The sequence below is a fragment of the Bombina bombina genome, chromosome 12, assembly GCF_027579735.1.
Source record: "Bombina bombina isolate aBomBom1 chromosome 12, aBomBom1.pri, whole genome shotgun sequence".
In the NCBI taxonomy this organism is placed as follows: Eukaryota; Metazoa; Chordata; class Amphibia; order Anura; family Bombinatoridae; genus Bombina; species Bombina bombina.
In genome coordinates, this window is record NC_069510.1 from 41816281 (window position 1) to 41828906 (window position 12626).

Sequence of the window (12626 nt, forward strand, 5' to 3'; positions counted from 1 at the left end):
CTGGACTCTCTGTTAGTTTTTTGTAGATAAAGCTGGTTTTGCCCATTACATTTATATATTATTGTTGGAGACATCCCAAAGTTTATGTGGGTTTGATTTTTTTTTTATTCTCTCTGTCAAAAACATTGTTTAAAATAAATAAACAAATATACTGTATATAAACTAGTCCTAAAGCCCATGTACACGGCCAAAATCCCCATCCACTTGGACCCCCCTCTCCCTCCCTTCTTCCCTGCCCCTCTCAATTTTTTTCTTTTCTGTAGTGCAGCCCCCCTCTGATGTCTGATCCTCACTGACTGATCCTTACGGCCAGGTAGGTTTGTCTCGCGCTGCAGTCTCTACTGCGCATGAGTGCATCAGACAAACATACCTGGCCTTTTATAATATAGGATATATATATATTATTGAAGTGTCAATAAACACAACTCGATAAACAGAGATGCATTTATTGTATTTTAAAGATAATAAATATATTTGATTCTATAAAATGAGTAAAATATTTTTGAGAATTGACTTTATTATTTCAGGATTATTTATGGTTCTGTTAGTTGACTGCCCCCTACTGCTGGGTTCATGAGCTGTACCGTCTCCCTGGTGCTCATGTGTTATATTATTACTGACACTTGTGACAAAAAATGGTAAAATATCGTTACTCTGCCCAATGTGCAAAAAGCAAAACAAAAACAGCCCAGAGCTGGGGGAGGCTGACCGGGAAATGCAGCTGTTTTTTTATTACACATTTAAAATATTACTAAAGCTAAACAAATATTTTGGTTGACTTTGCAAAATTAGGTTTTTAAAGGGACAGAAAAGTCAAGAGGCAACTTTAAGTGAAAAGTTAACTTACCATCGGCTAGATTACGAGTTTTGCGTTATGAGCGGCTCAGTGCTAACTTACAAGTTATTGTCACCGCTCACCTCCCTATAGTGCTGCTATTACAGGTTTTCATAAACCCGACGTTAGCAGGCAATATGTGAGCGGTGAGCAAAATTGAGCTCCATACTGCACCCAAATACCAGTGCTGCTTTGAGCTGGTTTTACGTGCTCGTGCACGATTTCAACATAGACATCAAAGAGGAGAGCCGGCTGAAAAAAAAGCCTAACACCTGCAATAAAGGAGCGTAAAGCTCCTTAACGCAGCCCCATTTATTCCTATGGGGAAAGAAAAGTTATGTTTACACCTAACACCCTAACATAAACCCTGAGTCTAAACACCCCTAATCTGCCGCCCCCGACACCGCCGCCACCTACCTACACTTAACCCCTAATCTGCTGCCCCCAATGTCGCCGCCACCCACCTACATTTATTCACCCCTAATCTGCTGCCCCCAATGTCGCCGCCACCCACCTACACTTATTAACCCCTAATCTGTCACCCCCAACGTCGCTGCCACTATACTAAAGTTATTAACCCCTAATCCTAAATCTAACCCTAGCACCCACTAACTTGAACATAATTAAAATAAATCTAAATAAAAATTACGATTAATACCTAAATAATTCCTATTTAGAACTAAATACCTATAAAATAAACCCTAAGATAGCTACAATATAACTAATAGTTACATTGTAGCTAGCTTAGGTTTTATTTTTATTTTACAGGTAAGATTGTATTTATTTTAACTAGGTAGACTAGTTGGTAAATAGTCATTAACTATTTACTAGCTACCTAGCTAAAATAAATACAAACTTGCCTGTAAAATAAAACCTTACCTGAGTTACACTAACACCTAACCTTACACTACAATTAAATACATTATATTAATTAAATACAATTAACTAAATTACAAAAAAAAAACCCACCAAATTACACAAAATAAAAAAGAAATTATCAAATATTTAAACTAATTACACCTGATCTAATAGCCCTATCAAAATAACCCCCCCCCCCCCAAAAAAAAAAAAAAGCCTAGCCTAAACTAAACTGCCAATAGCCTTTAAAAGGGCCTTTTGCGGGGCATTGCCCCAAAGAAATCAGCTCTTTTACCTGTAAAAAAAAAATACAAACAACCCCCCAACAGTTAAACCCACCACCCACACAACCAAACCCCCCAAATAAAACCCTATCTAAAAAACCTAAAAAGGGCATTTGGAAGGGCATTGCCCTTAAAAGGGCATTTAGCTCTTTTTCAGCCCAAACCCTAAGCTAAAAATAACACCCCCCCCCAATAAACCCTTAAAAAAAAACTAACAGTAACCCCTAAAGATCCACTTACAGTTTTTGAAGACCGGACATCCATCCTCAACGAAGCAGCAGAAGTCCTCAGCGTATCCGGCAGAAGTCTTCATCCAAGCGGGCCGAAGTCTTCATCCAAGCCGGCAGAAGTCTTCATCCAGACGGCATCTTCTATCTTCATCCATCCGGCGGAGTGGCTCCATCTTCAAGACATCCGGCGCGGAGCATCCTCTTCTTCTGATGGCTAATGAAGAATGAAGGTTCCTTTTAAGGGATGTCATCCAAGATGGTGTCCCTTGAATTCCGATTGGCTGATAGAATTCTATCAGCCAATCGGAATTAAAGGTGAAAAATTCCTATTGGCTGATCCAATCAGCCAATAGGATTGAGCTTGCATTCTATTGGCTGATTGGAACAGCCAATAGAATGCGAGCTCAATCCTATTGGCTGATTTATTTTAATTATATTATTTTACTTATGTTAAAGTTAGTGAGGGTTAGGGTTAGGTTTAGGGGTTTATAACTTTAGTATAGTGGCTGTGATTTTGGGGGCAGCAGATTAGGGGTTAATAACAGTAATGTAGATTGCAGCGATGTTAGGGACAGCAGATTAGGGGTTAATAATATTTAACTAGTGTTTGCGATGCGGGAGTAATGGCGGTTTAGGGGTTAATATGTTTATTATAGTGGCGGCGATGTCCGGAGCGGCAGATTAGGGGTTAATAATTTTATTTTAGTGTTTGCAATGTGGGAGGGCCTCGGTTTAGGGGTTAATAGGTAGTTTATGGTGTTAGTGTACTTTGTAACACTTTAGTTATGAATTTTATGCTACAGTTTTGTAGCGCAAAACCCATAACTACTTACTTTCAGTTTACGGTATGGATCTTGACGGTATAGGGTGTACCGCTCACTTTTTGGCCAGACAGGCAAACTCGTAATACCGGTATGGAAGTCCCATTGAAAAAGGACTTTTTGAAAGCTGCGGTAGTTACGTTGCTTTACGGCCAAAAAAGTGTGCGGTACAGCTATACCTGCAAAACTCGTAATACCAGTGGTAGTGAAAAAGAGCCATAACGCTGCTTTTTCACCCATAACGCAAAACTCGTAATCTAGCTGCATGTTTGTGATCCACAGTTATATTGTTTACCCAAAAATATCAGTTTCATTCATCATTTTTTCCCTATGTATCTATTTACAGAGTTATCGCTGCAATAATAAAAAAAAATTTTATCTCCTAAATCAGCCCGTTATTTAGTTTTTTCTGCCTAGGTCACGTTTTTCTATCTATCCAATTGAAATTCTGGCCGTTAGGCAGCCGTCGAACTACGTCACCCGCCCACATCTTAGTCTGCGCATGCTCACCTTTTGGCAGTATTGTGCTTGGAGCGCGCTCCAGTTTCGCGCATGCGCATTAGTACGCTCCAGTTTCGGATACCGGTATCGCCGGATGAATTCTGGAGCTATTAACTTTACTTTCACTTTAAATAGACCGGATAGAGCATGCAATTTTAAACAACTTTCCAATTTACTTCTATTATCAGTTTTGCTTAGCTCTCTTGGTATCATTTGTTAAAGAGTAATCATTAGGTGAGCTCAGGAGTGTGCATGTGTCTATAGCCGTCTGGCAGCAGTATTTGCAACATTGTTTATTGCAGTGTTATACAGTGTTACAAATACTGCTGCAATAGACTGCTAGAGACACGTGCACGCCCCTGAGCTCATCTAGGATTACTCTTTGAACAAAGAATACCAAGAGAACAAATCAAATTTGACTTTACTGTCCTCTTTTAACTGATCTTTTTTAGTCATGGAGAGCAGCTGCAGGGCTACATGTAGGGAGACAGATCTTAAGCCTTTGCCTATGTGTTTATAAACTGGGAGCACCTTTTTATAGACTCTCTTTATTACACACCACCTGTTCTTTAAAATATTAATAAGTTCCTCTATTTTTTCTGATCTGAAAGTGAACAAGAACAAAAGAACTTTGTGTTTTGCATTTAACTCTGTCTTGTGCAGTTAAAGGGACATGAATGTATTAAATAAAGCAGTAAATATTAGTAGTTTAGCGCTACGTTGCAAAAATGTCTGCATACAAAAAGTGTGATTTAAAGGACAGAGCATATAATTTTAAACAACTTTCCAATGTATTTCTATTATCAATTTTGTATCATTCTCTTGGTATCCTTTGTTGAAGGAGCAGCAATGCACTACAGGTTGCTAGCTGAACACATTGGGTAAACCAATAACAAAAGGCATATATGTGCAGCCACCAATCAACAGCTAGCTCCCAGTAGTGCATTGCTGTTCCTAAATCTACCACCTAGGTATGCTGTTCTATAAAGGATATCAAGAGAAGAAGCACATTAGATAAAAGAGGTCAATTAGAAAGTTGTTTTAAAATGATCTGCTCTGTCTGGGGTTTCCTGTCCCTTTAAACTGTAATTTATTTTGCAACATTTCCATTGTTTCGCTTTCTCCGAGTTGCATACATTGTAACATTTCATGGAGGCCTTAAAGGGACACTAAATCCAAATTGTTTCTTTCATGATTCAGATAGAGCAACTTTCTAATTTACTCCTATTATCATTTTTTCTTTGTTTACTTTGTATCTTTATTTGAAAAGCAGGAATGTAAGCTTAGGAGCCAGCCCATTTGAGGCTTAGCAACTGGGTTGCGTTGGCTGATTGGTGGCTAAATTTAACCACCAATCAGCAAGCTCTACCCAGGTGCTAAGCCAAAAACGTCTGGCTCCTAAACTTTTATTCCTGCCTTTTCAAATAAAGATACCAAGAGATTAAAAAAAAATGATAATAAGAGTAAATTATAAAGTTGCTTAAAATTGCTCTATCTGAATCAGGAAAGAAAAACAATTGGGTGTAGTATTCCTTTAAAGGGACAGTCAAGTCCAAAATAAACTTTCATGATTCAGATAGGACATGTCATTTTTATACAACTTTCCAATTTACTTTTATCACCAATTTTGCTTTGTTCTCTTGGTATTCTTAGTTAAAGGCTAAACGTAGGAGGTACATATGCTAATTTAAGACCTTGAAGGCCGCCTCTAATCTGAATGCATTTTGACTGTTTTTTACCACTAGAGGGTGTTAGTTCATGTGTTTCATATAGATAACATTGAGCTCACGCACGTGAAGTTACCTAGGAGTGAGCATTGATTGGCTAAAATGCAAGTCTTTCAAAAGAACTGAAATAAGGGGGCAGTTTGCAAAGGCTTAGATACAAGGTAATTACAGAGGTAAAAAGTGTATTTATATAACTGTGTTGGTTATGCAAAACTGGGGAATGGGTAATAAAGGGATTATCTATCTTTTTAAACAACACAAATTCAGGTGTTGACTGTCCCTTTAAGGGACTGGCAGGTTAGGGAGACTTGTTGGTGGTGCTTCAGGTGACTTGTGGGTGGAGTCACAATCCTACTGTGAAACCCCACAGTGTATGGAACGTTTGGGAACTCTGGAGTTGTGGAGAGACATAGCCCTTGGAAAACTTCATGAACATCTTTATCTTATCTTCACTGCTGGGGCCAATTAGGGATCTGCTGCACTGATAAAGCAATCATGGTGTGGCATGTTGCAGGGTTAATGCCTCACTATGGGCAGTGGAAAATACACAATTTTAGAGGTAAATTACGTGTAAAGCAGGAAAAGTAGATTTTACTTTGCAAACTGAAATATTTTATGGGACATTTCATTTTGATTTTTATAAATATGCAGAGGCACATACAGTAGTAAATTAATTAAAATATTTATTATTCTGGTACCTGGGATCAACCACTAAACTAAAATTTTTCTTTCATGATTCAGATATGACATGCTATTTTAAGCAACTTTCTAATTTACTCCAATTATCAATTTTTTCTTTGTTCTCTTGGTAGCTTTATTTGAAAAAGCAGGAATCTAAGCTTAGGAACAATTTTTGGTTGAGAACCTGGGTAGCACTTGCTGATTGGTGGCTACAATTTGCCACCAATCAGCAAGCGCTACCCAGGTTCTCAACCAAAAATAGACCGGCTACTAAACTTATAGATTTCTGTTTTTCAAATAAAGATAGCAAGGTGAACGACGAAAAATTGATAATAGGAGTAAAGTAGAAAGTTGCTTAAAATTGCATGCTCTATCTGAATCATGAAAGAAAAAAAATTGTTTTTAGTGTCCCTTTAACTGATCCTTCCACAAAAGGTTATTTATCTATTTAAGAACATAGCGTGTTCCTTTTTGTTAGGGTGCCACTTACCGCCTGGCTGAGAGGAGTGTGGTCGGGGTGATCTGGTGCTGTGTTCTTAAGTAGCTCCTTCAGTAACAGTGGATACTTAACCAGCCGGCTCCGAGGAAGGTCTAGGAAGCTCCATACGTCTAGCTTGCGGCTAAACGCAGATTCCTGACAAAGTCGCAGGAAATTCTGAACAGCAAGATTACATCTTTTGTGATCCAGCAAAGCTTTGGCTGCAACTTGATTACAGCAGTAGGTATTGTATTTGTGAAGACAGGGAAGCTGTGGATAGATTGGAAGTTCTCTTTACTCATTCTATGGTATGGGTAGCTCTATGCTCCGCCTCGCAGACCCCTGTGGTCTGTTCTGTGACACTCACCCACTCAAGCATAGTTGGACCCACAAGCTCCACAGTGCCATCTTCACGCCTCAACCGGAGCAGTCGATCCAAGAGGCCTGTGACCATTCAGTAAAAGAATAAGCAAATGTTACAATGAAAATCTGCTTCAGTAAAAACACTACTATCTGTATATCTTGGCTCTACTATCAGTGCTCACCCCAGGGTAACTTTACGTGCATGAGCTCAATGTTATCTATATGAAACACATGAACTAATGCCCTTTAGTGGTCAAAATGCATTCAGATTAGAGGCAGTCTTCAAGGTCTAAGAAATTAGCATATGAACATTCTAGGTTTAGCTTTCAACTAAGAATACTAAGAGAACAAAGCAAAATTGGTGATAAAAGTAAATTGGAAAGTTGTCTAAAATTATATTTCCTATTTAAATCATGAAAGTTTTTTTTTGGACTTGACTGTCCCTTTAAGTAGGGGCTGAAAAAAAGCCTGAAATCCACCTTCGCCTTTAGATATAAACCCCACCATGGACTACTCAAGGTCTAAAAATAAAATAATGCCACCCCCCATAACTTTATTGTCCAGCATTTAGCATTAGTTCACCTTCCCAAAACACCAAAATGTAGGATTTTTTAACTATATCATTAGATTAATAATTACAAATCAGAAGATATAATGAATTGTTATTATGTGCCATATTGCAGTTTATGCAGTAGGTTAGTAAGTATAAAATACCTAACCATACAAATGTTAGATATGTTTTTAAATTACACAAGATTGTGATTTCCCAGAGGGGGTGGCGTAACTCATTTTAACAATATATATCCAAACTTACTCAACATAGCAAATCTTGATCTCAACAACACCAAAAAATGAGGCTATAGATTACTGTCAGGTTATCATTATAATTACAACTATCACTTGATAGCTGTAAGGACTTGAAACATCTTATTTGAGTCATCGTTCTTCACCCTTTCAAAATAGGGTACTATGATATATTTCTATGGGAGGGGGTAATAAACAATTCTAAAAAAGCACTGGAACACCCAAAATAAAACCAACACTGAGAAAAAATTGTCATTATTATATATTTGTCATTGGCATCTGGATAGACACAAGACCACTTATATGAAAGTGGAGGTGTGCTGCTTTCAAATAAGCTCTCAAGTGTTTTGTGGGGGGCACCTGGGGGATACCCCTGATATGCTACCATATGCCTTTGGAGATCACTGTTGCCATGGTGGACAGCTGATAGCCACTTGGGCATGTGACCCCTCCACTGAAAGTGGGGCCTCTACGTTTTCAAAGAGTGTTAAGCTCTCTTATAGGCAAGAGATGAGTATGACTCCTAATTTTCATCCCGTTTTTCACATGAGGGGTCACATACTGCTGTACAATGCATGCAAACCAGTAAGCAGCAATTTAAAGGGACAGGAAACCCATTTTCTCCAACATAGGTGTGTCCGGTCCACGGCGTCATCCTTACTTGTGGGATATTCTCTTCCCCAACAGGAAATGGCAAAGAGCCCAGCAAAGCTGGTCACATGATCCCTCCTAGGCTCCGCCTACCCCAGTCATTCTCTTTGCCGTTGTACAGGCAACATCTCCACGGAGATGGCTTAGAGTTTTTTAGTGTTTAACTGTAGTTTTTATTATTCAATCAAGAGTTTGTTATTTTAAAATAGTGCTGGTATGTACTATTTACTCAGAAACAGAAAAGAGATGAAGATTTCTGTTTGTATGAGGAAAATGATTTTAGCACCGTAACTAAAATCCATGGCTGTTCCACACAGGACTGTTGAGAGCAATTAACTTCAGTTGGGGGAACAGTGTGCAGTCTCTTACTGCTTGAGGTATGACACATTCTAACAAGACGATGTAATGCTGGAAGCTGTCATTTTCCCTATGGGATCCGGTAAGCCATGTTTATTAAGATAGTAAATAAGGGCTTCACAAGGGCTTATTAAGACTGTAGACTTTTTCTGGGCTAAATCGATTCATTATTAACACATATTTAGCCTTGAGGAATCATTTATTCTGGGTATTTTGATATGATTATATCGGCAGGCACTGTTTTAGACACCTTATTCTTTAGGGGCTTTCCCTAATCATAGTCAGAGCCTCATTTTCGCGCCGGTATGGCGCACTTGTTTTTGAGGACAGCATGGCATGCAGCTGCATGTGTGTGGAGCTCTGATACATAGAAAAGTCTTTCTGAAGGCATCATTTGGTATCGTATTCCCCTTTGGGCTTGGTTGGGTCTCAGCAAAGCAGATTCCAGGGACTGTAAAGGGGTTAAATATAAAAACGGCTCCGGTTCCGTTATTTTAAGGGTTAAAGCTTCCAAATTTGGTGTGCAATACTTTTAAGGCTTTAAGACACTGTGGTGAAATTTTGGTGAATTTTGAACAATTCCTTCATACTTTTTCGCAATTGCAATAATAAAGTGTGTTTAGTTTAAAATTTAAAGTGACAGTAACGGTTTTATTTTAAAACGTTTTTTGTGCTTTGTTATCAAGTTTATGCCTGTTTAACATGTCTGAACTACCAGATAGATTGTGTTCTGACTGTGGGGAAACCAAGGTTCCTTCTCATTTAACTATATGTATTTTATGTCATAAAAAAATTTAGTAAAAATGATGCCCAAGATGATTCCTCAAGTGAGGGGAGTAAGCATGGTACTGCATCATCCCCTCCTTCGTCTACACCAGTCTTGCCCATACAGGAGGCCCCTAGTACATCTAGTGCGCCAATACTCCTTACTATGCAACATTTAACGGCTGTAATGGATAATTCTATCAAAAACATTTTAGCCAATATGCCCACTTATCAGCGAAAGCGCGACTGCTCTGTTTTAGAAAATTCTGTAGAGCATGAGAACGCTGATGATATGGTTTCTGAAGGGCCCCTACACCAGTCTGAGGGGGCCAGGGAGGTTTTGTCTGAGGGAGAAATTTCAGATTCAGGAAACATTTCTCAACAAGCTGAACCTGATGTGATTACTTTTAAATTTAAGTTGGAACATCTCCGCGCTCTGCTTAAGGAGGTGTTATCCAATTTGGATGATTGTGATTATCTGGTCATTCCAGAACCACTATGTAAAATGGAAAAGTTCTTAGAGGCCCCGGGGCCCCCCGAAGCTTTTCCTATATCCAAGCGGGTGGCGTACATTGTTAGTAAAGAATGGGACAGGCCCGGTATACCTTTAGTACCTCCCCCCATATTTATAAAATTGTTTTCCTATAGTCGACCCCAGAAAGGACTGATGGCAGACAGTCCCCAAGGTCGAGGGGGCGGTTTCTACTCTACACAAGCGCGCCACTATACCCATAGAAGATAGTTGTGCTTTCCAAGATCCTATGGATAAAAAATTAGAAGGTCTGCTAAAGATGTTTGTTCAGCAAGGTTCCCTTCTACAACCAATTGCATGCATTGTCCCTGTCACTGCAGCCGCGTGTTTCTAGTTTGATGAGCTAGGAAAGGCGATTATTAGTAATTCTTCTTCTTATGAGGAGATTATGGACAGAATTCGTGCTCTTAAATTGGCTAATTCTTTCACCCTAGACGCCACCTTGCAATTGGCTAGGTTAGCGGCGAAAAAATTCTGGGTTTGCTATTGTGGCGCAGAGCGCTTTGGTTAAAATCTTGGGCAGCGGATGCGTCTTCCAAGAACAAATTGCTTGACATTCCTTTCAAGGGGAAAACACTCTTTGGCCCTGACTTGAAAGAGATTATCTCTGATATCACTGGGGGCAAGGGCCACGCCCTTCCTCAGGATAGGTCTTTTCAAGACCAAAAATAAACCTAAGTTTCGTCCCTTTCGCAGAAACGGATCAGCCCCAAGGGCTACGTCCTCTAAGCAGGAAGGTAATACTTCTCAAGCCAATCCAGCCTGGAGACCTATGCAAGGCTGGAGCAAAGGAAAGCAGGCCAGGAAACCTGCCACTGCTACCAAGACAGCATGAAATGCGGGCCCCCGATCCGGGACCGGATCTGGTGGGGGGCAGACTCTCTCTCTTTGCTCAGGCTTGGGAAAGAGATGTTCTGGATCCTTGGGCGCTAGAAATAGTCTCCCAAGGTTATTCTCTGGAGTTCAAGGGGCTTCCTCCAAGGGGGAGGTTCCACAGGTCTCAGTTGTCTTCAGACCACATAAGAAGACAGGCATTCTTACATTGGGTAGAAGACCTGCTAAAAATGGGAGTGATTCATCCTGTTCCATTAGGAGAACAAGGGATGGGGTTCTACTCCAATCTGTTCATAGTTCCCAAAAAAGAGGGAACGTTCAGACCAATCTTGGATCTCAAGATCTTGAACAAGTTTCTCAAGGTTCCATCGTTCAAGATGGAAACCATTCGAACACTTCTTCCTTCCATCCAGGAAGGTCAATTCATGACCAAGGTGGATTTCAAGGATGCGTATCTACATATTCCTATCCACAAGGAACATCATCGGTTCCTAAGGTTTGCATTCCTGGACAAGCATTTCCAGTTCGTGGCATTTTCTTTCGGATTAGCCACTGCTCCTAGGATTTTCTCATAGGTACTAGGGTCCCTTCTGGCGGTGCTAAGACCAAGGGGCATTGCTGTAGTACCTTACTTGGACGACATTCTGATTCGAGCGTCGTCCCTTCCTCAAGTAAAGGCTCACACGGACATTGTCCTGGCCTTTCTCAGATCTCACGGATGGAAAGTGAACGTGGAAAAGAGTTCTCTATCTCCGTCAACGAGGGTTCCCTTCTTGGGAACTATAATAGACTCCTTAGAAATGAGGATTTTTCTGACAGAAGCCAGAAAAACAAAACTTCTAGACTCTTGTCGGATACTTCATTCCGTTCCTCTTCCTTCCATAGCGCAGTGCATGGAAGTGATAGGTTTGATGGTAGCGGCAATGGACATAGTTCCTTTTGTGCGCATTCATCTAAGACCATTACAACTGTTCATGCTCAGTCAGTGGAATGGGGACTATTCAGACTTGTCTCCGAAGATACAAGTAAATCAGAGGACCAGAGACTCATTCCGTTGGTGGCTGTCCCTGGACAACCTGTCACAAGGGATGACCTTCCGCAGACCAGAGTGGGTCATTGTCACGACCGACGCCAGTCTGATGGGCTGGGGCGCGGTCTGGGGATCCCTGAAAGCTCAGGGTCTTTGGTCTCGGGTAGAATCTCTTCTACCGATAAATATTCTGGAACTGAGAGCGATATTCAATGCTCTCAAAGCTTGGCCTCAGCTAGCGAGGGCCAAGTTCATACATCAACCATCAGGGGGGAACAAGGAGTTCCCTAGCGATGGAAGAAGTGACCAAAATCATTCTATGGGCGGAGTCTCACTCCTGCCACCTGTCTGCTATCCACATCCCAGGAGTGGAAAATTGGGAAGCGGATTTTCTGAGTCGTCAGACATTGCATCCGGGGGAGTGGGAACTCCATCCGGAAATCTTTGCCCAAGTCACTCAACCGTGGGGCATTCCAGACATGGATCTGATGGCCTCTCGTCAGAACTTCAGAGTTCCTTACTACGGGTACAGATCCAGGGATCCCAAGGCGGCTCTAGTGGATGCACTAGTAGCACCTTGGACCTTCAAACTAGCTTATGTGTTCCCGCCGTTTCCTCTCATCCCCAGGCTGGTAGCCAGGATCAATCAGGAGAGGGCGTCGGTGATTTTGATAGCTCCTGCGTGGCCACGCAGGACTTGGTATGCAGATCTGGTGAATATGTCATCGGCTCCACCATGGAAGCTACCTTTGAGAGACCTTCTTGTTCTAGGTCCGTTCGACCCACTCCAGCTGACTGCTTGGAGATTGAACGCTTGATCTTATCAAAGCGAGGGTTCTCAGATTCTGTTATTAATACTCTTGTTCAGGCCTGAA

General features: G+C 40.8%; 1 protein-coding gene across 1 annotated transcript in view; it reads right to left on the minus strand.

Moving 5' to 3' along the window:
- LOC128643157 (rho guanine nucleotide exchange factor 3) overlaps positions 1–12626 on the minus strand; it is a 106351-nt gene that overhangs the window by 36397 nt on the left and 57328 nt on the right. Inside the window, exons 8-9 of the mRNA XM_053696126.1 lie at positions 6783–6859; positions 6428–6685 (exon numbers count right to left, since the gene is read on the minus strand). Of these exons, the coding sequence (XP_053552101.1) occupies positions 6428–6685; positions 6783–6859 (335 nt within the window). The remainder of the gene's footprint in view (positions 1–6427; positions 6686–6782; positions 6860–12626) is intronic.